General features: G+C 36.9%; 1 protein-coding gene across 1 annotated transcript; it reads left to right on the top strand.

Moving 5' to 3' along the window:
• Positions 1-4,977: 4,977 nt before the first annotated feature.
• LOC121381123 lies at positions 4,978-14,922 on the top strand. The gene is made up of 2 exons (XM_041510254.1): positions 4,978-5,285; positions 14,611-14,922. Exons 1-2 carry the CDS (start codon positions 5,190-5,192, stop codon positions 14,818-14,820), a joined length of 306 nt encoding a protein of 101 aa, XP_041366188.1. The 5' UTR covers positions 4,978-5,189; the 3' UTR covers positions 14,821-14,922.
• Positions 14,923-24,607: the final 9,685 nt, after the last annotated feature.

Below are 24,607 nucleotides of genomic sequence, written 5' to 3'. Positions count from 1 at the left end.
ACGTTTAACATGCTTCTGTTACTAAACTAAATTAATGTATAAGCTTAATATCATTCAGTACATGTTTTTATTAATTTTTAATAACTTATTTTCATTTTGTTTTTCTTTTCTATTTACCCTACGTCGCAGAGGACGGTCAAGCGTTCTCGTTACACGAGCTTGGTAATTATTCGGGGAATGCCCGTCACGTGACTCAAAATAATACGTCACACCTCTGCTCTCCAAATAGCCGTTGTTTTTCTCAGAATTATGGACCGTACCCATAATTCAATTATTTTTTATCAAATATCAATAATAAGTGTGATATGGTGGTTATGTAGATAGTTCAATAAAGTACTTTTAGGTACAAATCAAATGTATATATTGGCATATAATATTTTGTTGGGCCAGTAAGTAGGTCAACCATCCGTGACAGATGGCGTTTAAGACCAAATCCAAGACTGGAGTTCAAAAACAAAAAGGAGAAAAGAACATTTTAACTAATTAACTAACGCCATTCTAATTCATAATATTTGAAACTGCTTGAAATTAACTTTTATTTATTTCCATTACAGATCCTAACAATTTGTATGAATTTCAGGAGGTAATTACATAGACATTAGACGATGTCTACGACTTGGGACATGGGGGAGAGAAGTTATATAATAGTTTTGTTTTAAATAGGGGGCCAATGCATTATTTTCAGTTTTGTGGAGGGATGGGGGGGGTGGGGGGTTGTGGGGGGGGGGGGAGAGCAGTACTCTCTATCTACACTTCCGACGTCTATTAATTACTTCCAAATTTTTTTTATGCAACAATTGATTTTATAAATCACTCACTGACATGATCCAGACATTTTACATATGAACCTCCAGTGTTTGTCCATGTCCGTTATTCTCAACATGAGCATGAAATGGTCATATTGCCAAGGTGGATCAAACGCACAGTGTCCTGTTTAATCCACTGAATAGTTTATTTAAATAGTCGGGGACTGTTGAAATTATTGGTTGCATTTGCTAGTGGTACAATGTGTTTACCAGTGCATTCAATGTCTGGTACCTGTAAAATTATCACATTACAATTTTCGTCTTCAAACAGCAAAGAAAGTGAAAATAGACTGCTTGTCATCGGAATCTATTGAGCCGCATATAATGTGTCAACTCTCTCCCAGATTGACTGGCCTCGGTGGCGTCATGGCAGGCCATCGGTCTACAGGCTGGTAGGTACTGGGTTCAGATCCCAGTCGAGGCATGGAATTTTTAATCCAGATACCGACTCCAAACCCTGAGTGAGTGCTCCGCAAGGCTCAATGGGTAGGTGTAAACCACTTGCATCGACCAGTGATCCATAACTGGTTCAACAAAGGCCATGGTTTGTGCTATCCTGCCTGTGGGAAGCGCAAATAAAAGATCCCTTGCTGCCTGTCGTAAAAAGAGTAGCCTATGTGGCGACAGCGGGTTTCCTCTAAAAAGAGCTGTGGTCCTTAACCATATGTCTGACGCCATATAACCGTAATTAAAAAAATGTGTTGAGTGCGTCGTTAAATAAAACACTTCTTTCTTTCTTTCTCTCCCAGATTGAGCAGTCTCTGCTATAAATGTCATCAATTTAGTCAAGGAAATGTTTTATTTAACGACGCATTCAACGCATTTTAATTACGGTTATATGGCGTCGGACATATGGTTAAGGACCACACAGATACTGAGAAAGAAAATCCACTGTCGCCACTTCATGGGCTACTCTTTTCAATTAGCAGCAAGGGATCTTTTATATGCACCATCACACAAACAGGATATCACATACCACGGCCTTTGATATACCGTGGTGCACTGGCTTGAGCGAGACATAGCCCAATAGACCCACCGACGAGAATCGATCCTAGACCGACCGTACATCAAGCGGACGCTTTAATGACATCATTTATTGTGTGACTTGTGTAATGCCCTACTACTCTATACCTTGAATCCTGCCAAAACAAGATACTTTTTTCTTCTTTTTTTAAATCCAACCTGCTGACCAGTACATGCTGTCAATCAGTTCCAATGACCGCATATATCCCAGTAGAAAACTCAATTTCGTTGACAAAAATCAATCTAATTAAAAATAGCTTAACTGGTTAATAACTATTACCTGTGGATCTAACAGCAACCCGTTGGAGCTCATGTCCAGTTGACCTTTCATTCGACCAATCAAAACCTTACTTGCAGAATCATGCCAGTGACGTATAACGAATTTGAAAATTTCGGAATTATGCCGAGGGTATACGAAATGATTCGGGTGAATTACGAAGTATGCCGGAAACTAATTTCGATATAAAATTGTAATGTTGAACTTTCGTTTCAAGACGGAAAAAACGTGATATTATAGCCATAAAATATATTTATTCTAGTACACAATTCAGGGTTTATTACTGCACCTTTGCCCCGTTTTTCAAATGTTGAAATAGGCCAACAAGTTCGCTTCTTCGGCTATATGAACCACGGTCTTAACAGCCAAGGACTGCGTATGTAAACTTAATGATGGTTATGATTATTACTTAATCCCGTTGCCATAGAAATGAATCAACGTTTGGCCATACAGTGTTCAAATAACTATCATTATGTTAAACACCAGTAATTTAAACTGTACTAAAGCCTCAAACTTTCTTTTCATATAATCTAAAAGAAACACCCATAAAATAAATAGGCCTAATATGGTGGTATATATAGGACATACCGGTAGATATTTGTTCTTACTTTTAAAGATACTGAACGTCGACTTCTATCTCGAAATCTGGACTTGTTTTGTTGAATGCTTATTATTTTAAAATGTAGGCATATTATCTCAAGATTTTAACTTATAACATCAAGCTCTCGACCTGTTATCATGATTATACGCCACTGAAGGTACGTACGCATTGACAAGAGATAAGTATAGTATTCGACAATATAATTGGAGAGCTCAAGATAATAGGTTCAGCCCTCAACATCAATACAATAAGTCGATATCTCAACATAAGGCCCACTTTCCATTAAACATAAAAATATTATATAAACGTTTGATCAAAATCATTACTATAACATTTGCTAAAGCATTTATATAATGACAGTTTTGTGTTTGCTGGGTGTTTTCTTTCTTTCTTTCTTTTTTTGTGGGGATGGGGGGAGCTTATGTCAACACTTTCGATGTTTTGATTGGCAGCAGATAGACACTCGGGATTATCGACTCAAACAAAACATCGGAATAACACGCACACGCACGTTTATGCATGTGAAATATGCGTATGTTAATAGTAATAATACGGCAACTTTAAGTAGAATTAACAATAAAATATTTTTATTTCACAACATTATCATGTCCAGGTGTAGTTGTAGTATATAGATAATACTGACAGAATCGAAAACAGAAGTTCTGTGCTTCTCAATGGGCAAAAGCGTCTAACACTGATAGGCGATTCAGTGTAAATGAGTCATTTGTTTTGACCCAGTTCACTGGTTGCTAGGCATGCTAGGGTGAAGGTCAGCGGACGTAACGTGCAACACGAATCGGAGAATAGCTAACCCGAAGTCGGTAACAGACATGTACCGGCTTGACGTCACGGCATCTGACGTCATGCGAAACTCACATTTTAATTAACAGATTTGAGTCGAGTCGGGTAATTCCGTACGGTCGTACATCCAAATAAAACATGTTATACATTCTACGACTTTGTGTTTTCATTACCCAGTATATTCTTAAGTAATCTTAAAATAATTTTCGAGGCATTTCCAACTATTTATATCCATATTTACAATTAGCTGGAGATGTGGCACACTGCTTGGCTGATCGTTCTTCCCGCGACACAGCTGAACAACCAACCCTTGACAAGAAAGGCACCAAAGCTGATATCCACTACACCGCTTATTATGTGTAATACACGCATCCTGAATAAATCGTGAATATCGAGTATTATGATATGAAACATTAATAATATTTTTTGAATTTAATAAATGATATACATGTTCAATTGTTGTTATAAAAACAAACGAATTTTACACATAAAAAGTGTACGGAGTTAGCCTCCATCATTTTATGACACCTTTACAGCTGCGGCAAATTCCGTACAGACACCTAGAAACCAAAATTATGCTCACATAGGTGAATAGCCTACCTGTTAATATGTGGGGTTTTTTTCTTCAGAATTTTTAAATTTGTTTTTAGTTAAACTGTTTATCTCCGTGTAGTAAATATACTACTTTTAAAGCCAATTGTAGTCTTATTTATTAAACTATACCAAGGTGCGGAACCAGGGTTTAGAGGGGGTCTGGACTTTTTATTTTTTTTTTTTTTTTTTTTTTTTTTTTTTTGGGGGGGGGGTCCATTTATTTTTAAAGGGCCCAACAACGCAGTCCTCGGTCGCTCCTAGGCTGCAATGTTCAGTTCCCTTCGAGCACCACAACTATAGAAAGCATATATTAATTTAGGAACCCTTACACACAAATCAAAGCCCGTCCTAGTAAAACCAAAAAAAAAACAACCCCAAAACTCCTAAATAAACTAAATGAATTACTGTCTGCAGACAATTTTTATTTTCTTATTCATTTACCAAGACAAACCTTGACCCACCTATATCCTACAACTGCGTAACCAGCAGGAACTCCCAACACCACACATACCTTCATATCTACAATACCCGAAAGGAACCGCAACACCACCCAAAAGACCGAAACCCATGCCATTAGGCCCGTTATTAAAGTGCTAATGTACAAGATTTTGCCATGTATATAGCCAATCCTCCTCCCCCCCCCCCCCCCCACCCCCCGAGCCTGAAACCATACATCTGTCATTATCAAATGCATTCCAAATATATATCGACCTGGTGAGATTTTATTCATAGCTACCCAACTGTACGATCTTCCAACATTAGACGGTAAACCGTTCGTAAACAATTTTGAAACAGAGCATACTCAAAACATTCACCATTTTTACACATCACAAAAGGGAGATCACTGAATATTAGTATTGTTCAGGCATACCCTCTGTCTGCAGTGTGTTGTACACGAACTTCCGTCCAAACCTGTACGGAATTACCCAACTCGACTCTATGCGGTCTCAGAACGCTGATGTTAATTGAACATGAATATTGCAATTTTCTGTGGAATTTTTGTTTGTAATGTGCTTATTGTGGCTATGACTTTGATGATAGCTGCAGTATCATAGATCTATCAGGCACCAAGACGGACGGGTGCACAATGTCGAATAATTATATCTCTTGCGTAAAGAAAACAGGCTGTGCTTCGACTGTACCGGAGATGGAAGTACTCAAAGCTGGACTGAGAGCCGACCTGGTAGGTATGAAACAGTTTGACATCACTGCATTTTATATCTGTCACCAGCTTAAAATCACAGATAGCGTGGGACCATGTTGATTCGAGGTACTTAATAATTGTATTAGTATATTTTAAAAGTGCTTTGTAATTTTATTATACTACCGTGTAGTGTATCGGCGCGTCCGGTGATTCGGCGCACTTGGTAGGCTATTTTGCTTAAGTAGGCTATGCTTAGGTCTCACTACACAGATGTCATCTGCCATTGAAACCCATGTTAAATTGCCCGACTTCAAATGAAGATTGCCAATAGAACGGGTTCTCGTTGGCACTAACAATATACACCATTGCGAACATACATTATATAAGCATTTATTTTCACTCCAAAATTGAGAAAATTTCCGTCTCAGCTTTTTGCTATATAACCGCATCTGGCTGTAGTACCAGTCCGAACAGGTGGTTCATTAACCGATTCACTACGGCTGTCTCTTGCGCTGTAGATCCATGTCCCAAAAGGTCAATGCACAATATTACAAATTAGCATGGGCAAAATACAGCCAAAAGGCTAACCATTAAAAATATTGTTTTAATTCTTCACCATTTCCTAGAAGTGAATATCTGAATCATAACTTGTGTCACAATTAGGAACTATAGTGGGCCGTGATCAATCAACTCTCACCCGGAAGTGATCTGTGTAGTGAGACCTTAGGAAGTTGTCATGTTGTCGGTGTTTTTAACGAATTAAAGTTCATTTCAAGTAATCAAGTATCAACATATTTATTGTTAAGGGTGCAACTGAAAAAAATAATGTTAGAATTATCAATAATTATATCATAATTTCAAAATAAATCATTCACCTGTTTTTGTGTATATAAACACGAGGTAGGTCAGCCCTATTGATCTTAAGCATGTTAATGGAAAACATCCATATAGGCATCTTAGCCATGCATGACAGTGAACATGTAGGCCCCTATGCATCTGCAGTACTGTGCCACTCAAGAAAACGATTCCGAAACTGATCATGAGATAGGTTATGTGTGATCGTTCATTTTCATAGTAATATTTTTAACAAGACAAAACCAAAAAGTACTAAAATAATCCCTGGACAATAGTGTAGCGTTTATGGGCTAAAAGTGAGGTCATGGGAGGTTTATAAATAGCGGGGTCACCGGGCCACATCTACTGCGCCGAATCACCGGACATGCAAATCATTTTGGATACAAGGGGGTGTCTACATTTATGTCCATTTTAAAATATTTATTTATTACAGACATAAATCAATTTGTATTGTATTTCGGATTATGCACTACTTCATTGGTGAGAGACACATTGTATTAAGTATTTCACAGTGTTCACATAGAAAATGGTCCTTGACGCTTAGGTGCGCAGAAACACCAGACAGCACTGTAATCATTAGTTGAAGAAACTGTTTAATTGTTACTTGAACAAACAATGCAGAACAATCTACATATTTCTGCGATCAGAAGTACACACGTGCTTACAGTCGGCCTACCCACACTCACTGAAAGAAAAACACGTAACGCTATTGTCGTGTTATTTACTATTTTCAAGTACAAAAGCGCAAAACGTCATAAGAACAAAGTATATAACTGCAGCAGTAGTTGCTTGCTTGAATTTATGTCTTGAAGAAATAAATAAAAAAGAAACTTTTAATTTAAAAAAAATATATTGATTTAGCAGTCAGCAGTCAGCAGTTTGCTGCATGGTGTTTAAAATATTGCTTACAAGATAAGGTGGGATAAACTTCTTTTTTGTTTTTTAAATAGCTTTGGTTATTTCAAATTGTATTTGTTATCTAAATATTTTTAAAATATTTATTCAAATGTATCCTGGCGTCATATGTTTTCGATACGATAAGCACAAAATTAAAATATAATAAAAACAATACTTCGTACATACAATAATACTTTACCTTTCTCAAATCACATACGTTTATTGTGAAAAAACAGTGATAATCTCCCATGAACGGCAAGTTTTCCTAAAAAAAAAAACCTAAGCCGCTAAGTCGTACAGGTGTTTCCGCTATATTCTGACAAACGTAATATGTTTTCGATAGTTTCATTGGCTGTCTATTTTTGTCGTTGTTATGGTAGTGTAGGGTCTATGCTCCGCGCAATAATTTACAACAAAATCTTCTTTTGAAAATAAAATCATAAAATGTTTGTAGCTTGTAAAAAAATATTGAATAATTTTCAGAACAATAAACAGTGTTCACTGAAAACATATTTTCATTATGTTTTTGTCATATGTTAATTTCTAATCCTCTTATTCTACGTATTAGCAGCATCAAAATTCGGATTGCCACGTTAAGTACTCCTGACTACGAAAGAAAATAAATAATAATGATGATGATGATGATGATGATAAATAAATAAATAAAAATAACAATTACAAATTATCAGCGGCTGAGGTAGATTAACTAAAAGAGAAACTAACTACGGACAGTACACAAACTAACAACAGGGCTTGAACTTAATGATGTTTCACTGATTGCAATTTTGAGGCTGCTTGCGTAAATTTTGTAAAAAAAAGAAGTTAATTTTACCGTAAATAAATATGACTAAAAGGTTATTTTGATGTATTTAGTCACATTTAAAATGCTCAAAATTGCAAGGGGCAATAAAACTCAAAATACATTTTTATAGGCTACTAGTAAAGTTGAGACCACTCCCGGGTCCCCCTCTAAATTTATGTACTATTATTATTATTATTATTATTAGCCTACTACTACCTTTTTGGAATGGAGGGGCGATGTTTTATCTGGAGGAGTTTTGGCTATAAAAATGCAAGATTAACGTGCGTGCACAAACGCACAAACGGCAGGCTAAACCTATCCCTGCACGTAGAACTGGATTCATCTGGGTTAAGTAATAACTAGCCAACCTTTGGACGACAAAACATGCAACAGTACACTGTTCTTTACGCTATACATTAAAACCGAAATACCACTTTGCGAACCAGTCAAAATTATTTGCACACGCGCCTAATAATAATAATAATAATAATAATAATAATAATAAATGGTGAGTTCATGTTCCGACTGTTTATTATTTTATTTCAGCGTATTCGCGGTTATTTTCGTCATGAAATAATATATATATATTTTTTTATTTGCCATGTATTGGCCCTCATTTGCCAAGTCTCTATACACGGCGATCGTTTATATAAAATCCAAAAATACATTATACGGTTGTTGTATATATAGCCTCATCACTATGAGTCTGTTTTTCCGTATTTTTCATGTCTCATCACAAGAAGAGTTCCAAATTTTAAAAAAGAAGCGTATCATGGAATTCCCATGTTCAATTAAAATATTTTGGTACATACAATAACTAGGTTTGGTATTCCAAATGAATGTAAGTTTCATTTATAATGCATATTTAGAGAAACAAGGCCCACTAAATCCGTGATTGAGCTCCTTTTAGCTCTCTAAAATATTAAACATTTCACCCTCTAAAACGCCTAATATGACTCCCTCCAAACGTTCTTAAATAAACTGCCGACATGTACCTAAATTGCCTGTTTTATTTTCAAGATACATTGTTATAAACTAGAAAATTGTCGACTTTCAAACTGGCCAACCAACATATAAAAAATCCCATATCATATGTATGTTTAAGCGCAATGGTCAATCCCGATTATTATATATATATATATATTTTTTTTTTTTACATAAAACTGAGTAAGGATCCATACTAACATTTAGAAATGTCTAAATTCAGTCACTGCTATGTTGCATTCCCTATTGTAATTTTAACCTCTATTGTAATCGGCTAGTGCAGATTACAATAAGCGTAGCACTTACAGTGTAATCGCAACCCCTATTGTAATCGACTTTTTTTATTTCATTATATTTAGTTCCAAAAACAACTTTAATCATTACATATCGCCTTCCTAGGGCGATTAAAACACATTTTAAGATGTTTACTTCTTCTCAAACTTATAAAAGCGCCAATTAAAATAAGCGTTGCACTTGAAGTACAATGGCACCGCCTATTGTAATCGACTTTTTTATTTAATTATTTTTGGTCATAAATCTGATTTTAGTCATTACAGATTGTGCTACTAAGATATTTAAAATGTTTCTTGTTTGACATATAAAAATATTATTTACAATAATTGTTTTGCAGTTACAGCACAGTAAATCTGTCTGCGATATTACATGGTCCTTAGCATACTGGTGTGTTTGTTTGTGTGTGTGTGTGTGTGTGTGTGTGTGTGTGTGTGTGTGTGTGTGCGTGCGTGCGAGTGTGAATAATGTTTACATGCTCATATACCACTAGAGTATCGAGCATGTCCGTCCCGGGGCCTGTCTGTGGACAGCCAGGAGCTTGTCCCGGGACAGAAACAAAATTAAGCGGACAATTTTGAAATTTACATCCAAAAATTAAATAGTGGGCCTTTAAAACTTTGATGCGCATCTCTAATTAATATAATTAATAAAGAAAATTCTACTCATTAAAGAGTAGAGTTGAAAATGGGCAGAATTTGGTCGCTAGATTAGATCGGGTGGTCAAAAAGAAAAAGATCGGGGCCTGATCGGGGTGGAGGGGGGGTGTTGAAAATGGGCAGAATTTTGAAAATAGCGATTAGTAAAAAGTTAATAGAATTTAAAAAAAAGAGAAGAAGTTACAAGCCAAAAATAAAAAGAACTGACTGCTCGGTCGAATATTTATATAATTTGGAGCATTTTAGAAGGACAGTCCAAAAATAAATAAGAGAAAGAAGAGAGGATCGGACTATTTAATAATATTAAAAAAGAAAGTAATTTCGACATAAACTTTTGAACGTAGGTTTAAAAGTTTAAAGTCCGATCTTTATGTCCACGTGAGTGGCCTCGTTACGGTCGTTAGGGTGCACAGCTTGTAGTGTGTGTGTGTGTGTGTGTGTGTGTGTGTGTGACAGAGAGAAATTGAGAGAGAGAGAGAGAGAGAGAGAGAGAGAGAGAGAGAGGGAGGGAGGGAGGGACAGACAGACAGACAGACAGACGGAGAGAGATAAGTGAGCGAGGCAGACTCTCGCTATCCCCCTACTCTCTGAGATCGGTGGCCTGACTCGAGAGACATAGAGAGAGAGAAAAAGGGGAGAGAGGGAGAGGTGAGAGAAAGAAAGGGAGAAAGGGGGGGGGGCAGAGGTAGGGAGAGAGACAGATAGCGAGACAGACTCTCGCTATCCCCCTACTCTCAGATAGGGGGATAGCGAGAGAGAAGCATTTGGCAGTACACATTATATTATCATGATAGACAGCCAGTTAAACGTTTTCATATTTCCCGTAGACGAGGTTAAAAATCGTCTGTGGTCAAATGCTTGCAAAAGGACAGGATGAAAACCATGGGTGCCACGATACAAATTTACCTACCTCTGTAGTCAACAGTTCGTATTAGTGAGGATGTAGGAGTGCAATAAAAACAAAAAGACATGATGACACCGTGGTATGAATATGAAAATGGATTTGTAAGGTATCGGTGATTACTTATCGGTGTCAGATTTAACTTAAACATATGACTACAGTCCATCACATCCTCCTATTTTATGAATAATTTCAGTTTGGTTTGACGTAAGAAGAAAAGTAAAAGTGTTTTGGAAATTAAAAAAAAGAAAAGAAAAAAAAAAGATAAAACAAATATTTAGAAATCAATCGGCTCAGAAATAAATAACTTATAGTAAATCTACATGTATGTATGTATGTATGTATGTATGTATGTATGTATGTATGTATTTATGTATATATGATACATAAAGAGTATTGTTAGAGTAAATATGTTCAGAATGATTGCACACTGTATTCATAGAAAGAGGGAGGGAGAGATAGATGAGAAAAAGGAGAAAAAGATAGATACATGGGGGGGAGAGAGAGAGAGAGAGAGAGAGAGAGAGAGAGAGAGAGAGAGAGAGAGAGAGAGAGAGAGAGAGAGAGAGAGCGCATTACGAGTGAGTGTGACATACAGAGGCAGATATAGTTCCAGAAACATATGAATAATTACACAGACGGACAGAGAGTAACTACAGAGTCATACTGAAATACAGAGACCATACAAAAAGGGACAGCCAGAAACAAGAGAGGCAAATAAGCACAGACCCACAGACCCATGCTCAAACACAGATGCACATACACACATATGCCCGCACAGACACAGATACACAAAAAAACACGTACGTACAAACGCCCACACATACAAACACAGACAATTACATAGATGTTCGAACCGTCCCACACAGACACACACAGACATGCACACATACACTCACACACACACACACACAGAAGGAAAGAGAGAGAGAGAGAGAGAGAGAGAGAGAGAGAGGCACACGTACATACACACACACGCACACACACACACACACACACACACACACACACACACACACACACACACACAGATGCGCTCACCTACACGCAGATACACACTGAGACACATAGACATATGGAGACTGAATAAATGAATGAATGAATGTTTAACGACACCCCAGCACGAAAAATACATCGGCTTTTGGGTGTCAAACTATGGTAATGCAAACAAACAAGATCAACATCAATATAAAAATTCAAGATTTAAATAAAAACAGTGTAAAGAACTGTGCAAAAACACAAATATCACAGAATTTTACGGATACTGAATTTTACTCAAAACTTCAATTTTGTGCTGTATTGGCCATTCTCAAAGAGAATGTTACACCCCTGCACCACGGGGAGGTTACAGCACGCGCAGGGGAATGGAGGCAGAGATACAGATAGTGACTGGAAGAAAAACAGTTATATTGAAAGGGACAGACACAGAGGGAGAGCGATAGACAGAGATACGCGGACAGACGCACACACACACACGCGCATGGACATACGCACATATATACAACCACACGGACACTCGCATACAGACACGCATAAAGAGATACACAAACACAGATACCAGCACACACATAGAAACACACAGACGCACAAAACATACACACACATATAAATACAAATAGAACCATACAGGCAGACAACACATAAACAGCTCCAACACACACACATAGAGACACACAGACAAGAAAACATACTGCCAGAAATATACACAGACGGAAAGAAAGAAAGAAATGTTTTATTTAACGACGCACTCAACACATTTTATTTACGGTTATATGGCGTCAGACATATGGTTAAGGACCACACAGATTTTGAGAGGAAACCCGCTGTCGCCAATACATGGGCTACTCTTCCGATTAGCAGCAAGGGATCTTTTATTTGCGCTTCCCACAGGCAGGATAGCACAAACCATGGCCTTTGTTGAACCAGTTATGGATCACTGGTCGGTGCAAGTGGTTTACACCTACCCATTGAGCCTTGCGGAGCACTCACTCAAGATTTGGAGTCGGTATCTGGATTAAAAATCCCATCCCTCGACTGGGATCCGAACCCAGCACCTACCAGCCTGTAGACCGATGACCTGCCACGACGCCACCGAGGCCGGTATACACAGACGGAGACACAGATATACATACTCAGATAAGCAGAGTAGTTGAAGGAAATCGAAGAAAAAAAGAGCCATACAGAAAGGGACAAATACAAAAGGAGGGACACGGACAGAAATATGCAGACAGAGGCGCGCGCGCACGCACGCACACACACACACACACACACGCATACACACACACACGCACGCATATATACATACATACACACACACAGGCATACATACATACATACATACATATTAACACATGGGTTGTTTACACACGTATGTGTGTTAACAATTTCAAGACATACGACTGGCTGTTCCTAGGTGATGACCAGGTCACCAGTACCATGCATCCAATGAAAAACAACACGAATATGTATAGTTAACCTGACAATTATGTGTCTGTGACGCGTAAGTTAGCTACAATTGCAACGACTGTAAATAACCTTTAGTCGATAAAGATATTAAAATGTGCGTAAAACCTGGTTTTGAGGATATGTAAGAAATAGAATAATACATTCGTGTCCGTTAGACACCATTTATCTCACAACTCGTTGTTTAAAAACGTGTCCAACTCCCTTTCGCTCGTTATATACATTTTAAATTAACTCGTGAGATAAATGGCATCAAACGGCCACTCAGGTATTATTCTCTCTTTATCACTATAGTAAGATTGAATAGGTATGTAATAAAACATATATGTTCATACGGGCGGCGCATTAAAATTGTAAGATCGTACCTTTTTTTTTTTTTTTTTTTTTTTTTTGATCTTGGAAAAAATTATTTATGTTTGATTAAGGAAGGAAATGTTTTATTTATCGACGCACTCATCACATTTTATTTACGGTTATATGGCGTCGGATGTTTGATCATATGCACAGACCCTCACGATAAGTAACTGGTTTAGACACCAAAACAAGGAACTTGAGATATATCGGGTCTAAAACAAGAGGTTTATGTCATTGTTTATACCAGTACACTTAATACTCCAAGTTCTTTTACTTTGAGTGCCTATTGTTTGGTGTTCGGTCTGACCTAGGAATGTGTATAGCTTGAAAATAAAAATGATAAAATGAATGACTATTTTTAAGCCATCTTAATAATCAAAGAAAGAAGTTTAAAATAATATATAAATATTGTAGATACAATTAAAATTACGCACTTCAAGTAAACCTTTGTGAGTCTGTGTGTGCTGTTACATCATTTTCCTTTAGATTTACACGTTTAGTTGCATATTCTTGCCTATTTTTTGGTCCTCAGTCTAAAATCAATCTGATTAAAATTAGCTCTACTGGCCTATCGGTAGATCTCACAGCATTGCGTGGACTTCCATGTCCAGGTGACATTTCATCTATAAATAATTTAAATATCGACCAATTACACTTCGCCTTTTATAGCGTTAGTCGGGAGCATACACATTCTAAAAATATCGGGCGAGACTATTTATGCAATAGGCGAACTTATTTCAACATTAAAAAACACGGGGAAAAGTCCAGTAATAAACTCTGGAAAGTATACTAGTATAAACAGATTTTATGGCTATACCATCACGGTATTGTTTTCGTCTTGAAACAAATTTTATATAACATTTTATATTGAAATTAGTTTCCGGCATTCTTCGTAATTCACCCAAATCATTTCGGCATAATCCCGAATGTTTTCAAATTCTTTTCAAATCACTGGTATGATTTTGCAAGTAAGGTTTTGATTGGTCAAATGAAAGGTCAGCTGGACATGAGCTCCAACGGGGTGCTGTTAGATCCACAGGTAATAGTAATTAACCAGTGGAGCTAATTTTAATTAGGTTGAGGCTAAAGTAATATTTAAGTAATTAGCCTTAATCACATACTTTTTTTCGATTTTTTTGTTTTTTGTTCTTGGCACAGCACCTTGGGATCCTTTGTGATTTATCAGCAGCCAACAGAGTCACTGCGTCCGTCTTGGCGATGATCCTAGCTGTCGTGCCATTGTCTTCAAATACCAGTAAAGCGAAATCACCCGACTGTTTCAAGCGAGGCAATCCACATTGCCATGCAGTTAATTCAAACTTTGAACTGAAAAAAGGACTCAACAATAGTACAGCTTCCACGACATGACATTCCGTTTTCTTTTCTTAAATTAATCAGTAATTACGGTTTGTTTCTTCCATTATGAACAATTTGTTTATTTGATCATAAACAGTTTGCTTGATTATAAAATATTTGGTTTTTGTTTGTTTGATCAAAAGTACAAGAAAAAACATAAGTCTGAACCGTCTTGTTAACAATTAACATAGGCGGATCCAGCATTGTTTTTTTAAAAGGTTGAAGTTCAAATATTATAAAAAGGGCAACCGAAGGGATCGAGGTATCTAGGGCGGTCTCGGGGACATGTAACCCCCGTGAAATGTTTAAAATATAGATATCTGAGACGGGTGTTCAAGGAAATATGGTGTTGTTTTGCTACTGTTCTGTTTGGAGCATTGTGTGTGATAATTTGTTAATGTTACCAATTATATAATATACTTTAATGGGAAGTTGAATGCAATAAGTTAGAAAACTCACTTTAATTGGTTGTGATACTGCCGCTGGCGTAGTCAGATGTGGCATTGGGGACGGTGTTGTCATATTTGCAATAAGAAAAAAAAGAAGTTTTGCAACCCTAACCTGATTGCAGTTATAAAACATAAACAGGGGTAAAGAATTTTAACACCAAAAAATCAGAGCAAGGCGATTTTAGTCTTGTGTTTGAGTAATGTTTGGGGACACAATTGGACAGTGCACCAAAGTGAACCCCTTTTTTCAAACATTTCTACATGTTGATCATACGTGGTTTAATGATCAAAATAAAACTTTAAAAAACCCATACATGCATTGTCTTTGACTTTCGGCTGTCAATCAAAGACCTGGACGGATCTAAGGGGGGGGGGGGGGGGGGAGGAGGGTCCAAGTGCCCCTTTTATTTAGGCTTTTTAGGTTTTTTACAAATTTATTTATTCTGTTAATGTATAGAACACTGTAGAATACGTCTGCCATCAGAAAAGCTGGATCCGCCCCAGAAGACATTCCCACAAGCTACTGCCAGTAGGAGCACTTGATGCCAACACTGTTACACACTTCCAAACTTAAATAATATCTCATACTCTATACCTTGAAATGTGCTCTTTTGTTCCATGATTACAAAGAGCACAAACATGTATAGGCACCAATCAAAATTATGTCCATAGGCTTTATGTTCAGAATGGCCCAAAAGCTTAAAATCGCAAACAATAGACAGTAAGAGTTTCATTCTGCATTCATTGAAACATATTTCATTGCATATAGGCCTAATGTTCAAATGGATTGGGCACAAGTTATCCAACTTAGAGGCCCTACAACTATTACAAGAATATACAAGAAATTAAATATTCAAAGAGAAGTATATACATGAGAAAAAAAAAAGCAGAAAAAAAAAGTAAATAAATAAATAAGGAAAAATGAAGAAGGAAAGCAAACGAAGGTGATTTATTTTCCAACCGGACAACCCAATTTATAAAATATTTTAGCAGACAGGCTCCAGCATAACTGATTTAGAATTAATTAGACTGTTTGGTAAAAAGATTACATTCAAAGAAATAATGATAGCAGTTTTCAGAGTGGTATCCACAATTACAAGAGGGATCTGGTATAAGTCCACAACGATATAAGTCGGCATTTAAAGTGCTGCAACCATGTCTTAATCTAGTGTGGGAAATATTTTCCATTCGATTTTCATATGAATATAATGAAATTACCTTGCAGCTCTGCTTTTTAGAAAGTGGAACTTCGTTACTGTTTCGAATTCCTAATGGCAAGACATTCTACAGGGCTATTGTTGAGTGTAAAAATTACATCTTAAGTAAATTAGTTCTTGCGAAAGGAATTAATATGTCATTTTGATTCCTTAATCTATACTCTTCAAAAAAAAACCTAGGGGAACCTGAAATATTAATGTTAATATCAACTATCAGACCGAACATATGTTTTGACTACAGACATCCTAGTAAAGAACGTTCAGGTATGTTTATCAACACACCGAAACACATCCCATAGTCTACACATGCACCACACAGTTGCCCCGTACACGTTGCGTGGGGTGTCATTCTCGATTTATTTTGACAATTTCCAGGAAGGTCCATTAATCACTGTGGAACATTATTTCTGTCCATTGTTTTTATTCTGCTGATCATACAATTATTATTGTTTTGTTTTTAGTCATTTTTATTGTTTAAATTTGCGATTTACTCATAGAAAAACGTCAACTTTTAAATTTCACTCCTGATCTCAGTCGTCCTTCAAGATCTTTGGTGGTCATAAAACCTACTGTAATACTGAACTACCGGTTGTGATGTTTGCTCAATTAATTCAATATTATCATATAACCATTCCCTACAGCTAATATACCTTACGATTTTGGCAATTGTTAATTCTTATTAGAGTTCCCCTACCTTTTTTGAAGAGTATATAATGAACGCACTCTTCAACCCTGAGCGACATACAATTTATTAAGTCATGAGCCATGCCGTTGAGTATTTGTTTGCCTTTCGGCTTTCTAAAAGTGTGACTAGTCCTGTTTCCTAGTATAGCGCGTATCTTGATGTGAGCAGTGGTAGACCCGTTATTATTCTTGCTGCTTCAAGTTGGACTTTTTCTAACCTTTCCACATCCAGTGCAGAACATCCATCCCAAACTTGAGACGCATATTCTAGTACTGGACGTATAAACGTTACATATATTTGCATTAGTATTTGTCGATTTAGAGTCTGCTTGTATTTTCTCAATGCAGAAGCTGATTTACATAATTATGAATATGGTTTGTCCATTTTGCATTGTTTGTTAATGTTAAACCTAGATATTAATGTTTCTCAGTTAATTTAATATCCGTAATACCAAAATGTATGTTAATAGTACGTGGTGGATTGTTATTTTTTTAAAAATAATATTACGTGTGTTTTTTCATTCTATAGCATTTTGTAAGTCATTTGATGATTCCGTTAAACTAGAATCATCAGCGAACAATCTAGTAACACAATTTAGTTCATCAGCTATATAATTTATGTAAACTTAAAACAAGAATGGACCGAGTACTGACCCCTGGGTTATTCCAGCCGTTAAAGTACCATAGTTGGATAGGGATGTAATTGTTTATCCAACTAAGTAAACGTCCTGTAATACCGTAACGCTCTAGTTTGTAAATTAAACCTTTGTGCCAGACTCCGTTAAAAGCCCCTGCGCGTGCTGTAACCTCACCGTGGTGCAGGGGTGTAACATTCTCTTTGAGAATGGCCAATACAGCACAAATTGAAGTTTGGAGTAAAATTCGGTGTCCGTAAAATTCTGTGATATTTGTATTTGTATTTTTGCACAGTTCTTTACACTGTTTTTTTTTAAACCTTGAATTTTTATATTGATGTTGATCATCACTTTATTTATTTGCATTACCACAGTTTGACACCCAATAGCCGATGTATTTTTCGTGCTGGGGTGTCGTTAGACATTCATTCATTCATTCATTCATTCCGTTAAAAGCTTTAGACATATCATTGAACACTGCACAAAAATGTTCCTTGTTATCGAGGGATTCACATATTTTTGTATATAGTTCAATTAATTGATATAAAGCGCTGTGCTTAGGGCGGTAAACACATTGAAACTCGTAAAAGAGATTGTTGGATATGCAAAAATTATAAAGATCAATGATATAGAGCTGTAGTTTGTGGGGTAACTTCTGTCCCCTTTTTCAAATAGTGGTTTTACGCTATTTTCCAGTTCGTAGGAAATGTCGATAAATGAAGCCATTTATTGAATAATAACTGTAGTGGTAATCCTATAGAACTGACTACTTGTTTTAAGCGTTTATGGTTAATGTCATCGAGACTACATTCTTTACTTGAAGGTAGAGATTTAATTATATCGAAAATTTCTTGAATAGTCATATGTAAAAATTCTAGTTGATTTTTGCATCGTTTCTTAAAAAAGGGAAGTGCTTTGTTTGTATCGTCTACAGTAGAAACTGATATAAAATACTTATTTAACGTTTCTGCTTTTTCAAAGTCGGAAAATGACATAGATAAATGATCAGTGGGTTTTTTCAAAGGAGGTATGCCACTATGATGTTTTGTTGATTTTGTGAGTACATGTAGTTTCATATATTGCCAATATTAGGGGTTTTTTCGGAGTAAAATTCTGTTAATCTACTATTTAAGGTATTTGTGTATTATTTCTTTGCTAATTTTTTAAAGATTGTTAACTTTATTTCTTTATTTTTGTATTTTCGCTCATCTGTAGATCTTTTTGATCTCATAACCTTTTTCCGCAGTCTTTCTCTTATTCTTATTTCTTTCTCAATGCACTATTGAACCACGGTTGACTGTAGTGGAGATACGTCATACGGGAGAAGGAAGCGGCTCGCCAGTGACGTCACCAACCAGACGCACGTGCTTGAAAGAACTTTCCCTGTAGTCTACCCAGAAGCGACAGGTGAGGTTAAACAAACAAATCCTCAGAATACTCCTTGACAAACACCGTTCAAGCCCGGGTGAATGATATCTGGAAGAGAGGGCACAACATCTAGCGGGGTGTCACAGGCATCATAGTTGAGGGTGGGGGTGGGGGGAGGGCACAAGCCATATTTATACCTTTATATATAGAGTAAGACAGAAAACCTTACCTTTTCTTCCACCGCTTCACCTTCCAGTTCCTACGGATCTGGTTATTGTTGTCTGGGCTTGTTTTTTGGTGGGTGGAGGGAGTGACCGTTCATATTGTCTAGGCCTACTCTGTAAAACAGGTATTCCTCATTTAGAATCGCCGTTTGCATTGTGTAGACCTACTTTGTAAAATAGGTATTCCTCATTTAAACTTGCCGTTCATGTTGTGTAGGCCAACTCTGTAAAACAGGTATTCCTCATTTAGAATTGTCATTCATGTTGTGTATAACAGATATCCCTCATTTAGAATTGCCGTTTATGTTGTGTAGGCCTACTCTGTAAAACAGGTATTCCTCATTGAGAATCACCGTTTATGTTGTGTAGGCCTACTCTGTAAAACAGATTTTCCTACTTTAGAATCAACGTTTGTGTTGTGTAGACCTACTTTGTAAAACAGGTATTCCTCATTTAGAATTGCCATTGATGTTGCGTAAAACAGGTATTCCTAATTTAGAATCACCATTTGTATCGTCTAGGCTTACTCTGTAAAACAGGTATTCCTCATTTAGAATGGCCGTTTGTATCGTGTAGGCCTACTCTGTAAAACAGGTATTCCTCATTTAGAATCACCGTTTGTATCGTGTAGGCCTACTCTGTAAAACAGGTATTCCTCATTTAGAATGGCCGTTTGTATCGTGTAGGCCTACTGTGTAAAACAGGTATTCCTCATTTAGAATCACCGTTTGTATCGTGTAGGCCTACTTTTTAAAACAGGTATTCCTCATTTAGAATCGCCGTTTTTGTTGTGTAGACCTACTGTGTAAAACAGGTATTCCTCATTTAGAATTGCCACTGATGTTGTGTAAAACAGGTATTCCTAATTTAGAATCACCATTTGTATCGTCTAGGCCTATTCTGTAAAACAAGTATTCCTCATTTACAATCACCGTTTGTATCGTGTAGGCCAACTCTGTAAAACAGGTATTCCTCATTTAGAATCGCCGTTTGTGTTGTGTAGGCCTACTGTGTAAAACAGGTATTCCTCATTTAGAATCACCTTTTGTGTTGTGTATTCTTTAAAACAGATATTCCTCAATTAGAACCACTGTTCAATAAAACAGGCATTTCTCATTCAGAATCGTCATTGTCAAAACCTATTTCAGTTTTACAACTTTAATCACTGCCTATTTTCGTGTGGTAACATGACATCGTCTGTTTCGTTCTGTGACTTTCAGAAATAGCGGAAGTAACGAAGAGTGATAACCGACGCAGAGAACAGGAATGTGAGACCAGTCTGTCCATGATCGGCACTGTTGCTGCTTTAGCTGGAGTTGTCGCCCTTGTCATAATTCTTCTGTTTGTTTTCGTGGTGCGATCTTTCGTGCGAAAACCGAAGAATTGGGAGGAACGAAAACAGAACAATTAGGGAGAAATTATGTCTCAATATTTCATTAATTATAAGTAGTGAAATGCCAAATTAATATCTTTAAAGAGATAACAATAAGCTCTCGATCAATGAAACTTGGTTTGTAGTTGCACCTATAGATGTTCACCACAGAAAAAAAGAAAGAAATGTTTTATTTAACGACGCACTCAACACATTTTATTTACGGTTATATGGCGTCAGACATATGGTGAAGGACCACACAGATATTGAGAGAGGAAACCCGCTGTCGCCACTTGATGGGCTACTCTTTTTTGATTAGCAGCAAGGGGTCTTTTATATGCACCATCCCATAGACAGGATAGCACATACCACGGCCTTTGATGTACCAGTCGTGGTGCACTGACTGGAGCGAGAAATAGCGCGATGGGCACGCTGACGGGGATCGATCCCAAACCGACCGCGCATCAAGCAAGTGCTGTACCACTGGGCTACGCCTCGCCCATGTTCACCACAGAGGCGAGATATTGGCGGATGAAATATTTACTTTGGTATGCTGTATATATTTTTGTATTATTTTAATCTATATATACTACTCAAAAGAATTTAAGGGTCAGACGATATTTTCGACATATTTTCTGAATGTCAATTATATTAGCTAGACCATAATGTCACGCATGGTATTGTTCCATTTTGACGAAAGTGGGTCTAAACAACCCAAAAATGAATTAAAATCCACTGTCATTGACACTGTCGACTAGTTCTAATGGCGAAAACATGCTTACATTTGCACGTGTCAGTCAGTGTCGTTGGCCGACTGTGGCAAAGGTACCAAGCAACGAATTCTGTTCGAAATCGTCCACGTTCGGGAAGACCCCGAAGCACTACGAATAGAGAGGACCGCTACATCACCAATATGGCTCTACGTCAACGCACAACCACTGCACGCCGATTACGTGACAATCTGCGGACTGCGACTGGAACTCGAGTGTCTGATCAAACCATACGCAATCGTCTGAGAGCCAATAATCTTCGTTGCCGTCGCCAGGCTGTTCGACCACCACTCCTACCACGTCACAGAACGGCCAGACGTCACTGGTGCACGCTTCATCTGCGGTGGCAACGTGTTCAGTGGGGTCGAGTGATGTTCACTGATGAGTCCAGGTTTAGTCTCCTGTTCAACGACGGTCGGGTTCGTGTCTACAGACGTCCTGGGGAGCGCTTCGCTGACGTTAACGTTAGACAACGTCACCGGTTCGGTGGTGGCAGCGTCATGGTGTGGGGCGGCATCTCTATCCACCACAGGACCCCCCTCTATGTGGTGGATGGCAATCTGAATGAAATCCGCTATCTGAATGAGATTATCCGGCCGTTGGTTCTGCCAGACCCCACCGCGCCAGGGTGGTAACGGACTTTCTCAGACAACAAGGTATCGCCAGGATGGATTGGCCAGCATATTCGCCTGACTTGGCCCCAATAGAGTACGCCTGGGACGAATTAGGCAGGAGAGTTCGGGATAACCATGCCCCTCCGGCCAACCTTCATGATCTGGGTCAACTTCTTATGGCAGAGTGGCAGGCCGTTCCCCAAGAGTTCTTCAGACGTCTGATCAACAGCATGAGGCAACGATGTGTCGAGTGTATTCGCGCCAGGGGTGGATTCACACACTATTAAACGAATGTTCTAATGTGTAAAATCCATGTTTGACAACCTTCAACTTTGACAGCATGTCATGTGACTTTCTTGTATACAGTGACGTTTATTTGTGTTTTTTTGTAAATATGGAACAATAAATTAAATTTTTGGTGTAGTTTACATCATCTAATACACTCTGAAACTTATTTGGTTATAAATGTTTGACCCTTAAATTGTTTTGAGTAGTATATTTAGTAACCTTATAGCCAGTAACACCGTATTTATTTTTAATATTAAAAATAGATTTGTTTTGTTTAATGACACCACTAGAGCACATTGATTTATTACTCATCGGGTCTTGGATATTAAACATTTGGTAATTTTCACTTATAGTCTTACAGTCTTAATTTTTTCCATTAGTAGCAAGGGATATTTTATATACACCATCCCACAATACTAATCGTGGTGTACTGGCTGGAACGAGAAATAGCCCAATGGCCTCTCCCACGGGTGTCGATCCCAGATCGACCGCGCATCAGGCGAGCGCTTTACCACTGGGTTTACGTCTCGCCCAATGACTTATTTTAAAAACAAAGGCATTAAACATTAATTTAAAATCCAACTTTTAAATTATTTTAAGAAGACCTTATCTTTTTTACACCAATAGTACAGTCTAGTAAACGCTTGAAAAGTTATCTTAATATAACTTACTTAGTGGTCACTTTTTTTTAGTAAAAATAGATTTAAATAATTACAGTGAGACTCAAAATAAAATCCCTTGCGTGTCATTTATAAATAGAAGTTAAAGTAGAAAGCTGGGCTCAATTTAACAAAACATCGTAAGCCTAGTTTTGCACGTAAACGTAAATCTACGACCACACCACAAATCTTCTTCTTATTATTATAGTACAAGAAACATAGTTTGAAGTACACATATTTCATTTTCTTTTGTCCTTAAAATACTCTAACTTCCGTAATGATGTAATTTTCTGCGTGAAATAGATGTTAAACACGTGTAAACGCACGACCTGTATTACTGCTAGTTGCAAACGTAAAGTTACGATGTCTTGTGAAATAGGCCCCTGTTTCGGTAAAATGCTTAGTCTCTGTCAATTAAAATATAATATTTTATTGAATAAAATATTGTGGTAATATTAACGTTTTGTGTTGTCATTTCATCTGTGCTATGCGCATAATAATTTGATATTTTAGTTTTATTTTATTTTATGTTTGTTATGTTATTTTTTACGGTTATTGTTATTCTTTTAACCTCAATTTCAGTTTTTGCACTTTCTGTCTTCTTTCTCTCTTTTTTTTTTGCGATTGATTGTTTCTGTCCTTTTGTTAATTATTGTTTTCTTTTTTTCCAATGGCCCTATTGGATTAGAATATTTGATCACGATTTTTAATATGTAATATATATCCCCTCTGTATATGTGCCTGTCACTGTGTCTCTTTGTCTCTGTCACTAAGTCTCTGTCTCATTTATATATATATATATATATATATATATATATATATATATATATATATATATATATATATATATATATTTATTTATTTTTTGTAATAAAGGTATATTTATATATTTCCAAAATATATATATATATATTTTTTTAAATTATACCAGCCTATACTTACATTCTTCATTCATGGTAGGAATAGGAAATGTTTTATTTAACGACGCACTCAACACATTTTATTTACGGTTATATGGCGTCCCATTCATGGTAGATGAGGTGGATGAGGTGGGTTGACAATATTTTATTTGTAAAATTAATTTCGAGACCATTTCTATCATGTTATGCTTTAAAATACCTTTCCAAAGAGCTATTAAAACAATGGTTTAGCATTATTTTTTACTCATCCCAACGTCAAATGTAAGTTTATAAACATTTTGTCATGAAATGTTGCTACTTGAATATGTTATAATGAGTTATCAAAATAAAGATATCATCGAATGTAATACTTCTTTGGAAAAGCTTTTCAATGAGAACACAGCTGCAGTGGTTTTATTTTAATATTTGAAGGGTCCACCCTTCACGGGAATAACCTATGATGTCCAAACAGACAGTATTATTACGGCCGTGTATATCAAGGTCACAATGACACATTATTTTTATAATCTAATTATGGTAGGTAGGATGATGATGGTGATGATGATATTGACAATGTTTTTGACATTAAATATATTTAATACACACATTTCTAGTTTTGG

Source organism: Gigantopelta aegis, chromosome 9, assembly GCF_016097555.1.
Source record: "Gigantopelta aegis isolate Gae_Host chromosome 9, Gae_host_genome, whole genome shotgun sequence".
NCBI classification, from domain to species: domain Eukaryota; kingdom Metazoa; phylum Mollusca; class Gastropoda; order Neomphalida; family Peltospiridae; genus Gigantopelta; species Gigantopelta aegis.
The sequence above is the reverse complement of the archived record's forward strand: the minus strand, read 5'-3'. Positions and strand labels throughout refer to the sequence as shown.

Coding starts and splice junctions, on each gene's coding strand:
- LOC121381123 (XM_041510254.1), top strand. CDS start 5,190: ATGTCGAATAATTATATCTCTTGCGTAAAGAAAACAGGCTGTGCTTCG. Junction 5,286..14,610: donor CTGGACTGAGAGCCGACCTG/GTAGGTATGAAA, acceptor TTCTTGGCACAG/CACCTTGGGATCCTTTGTGA.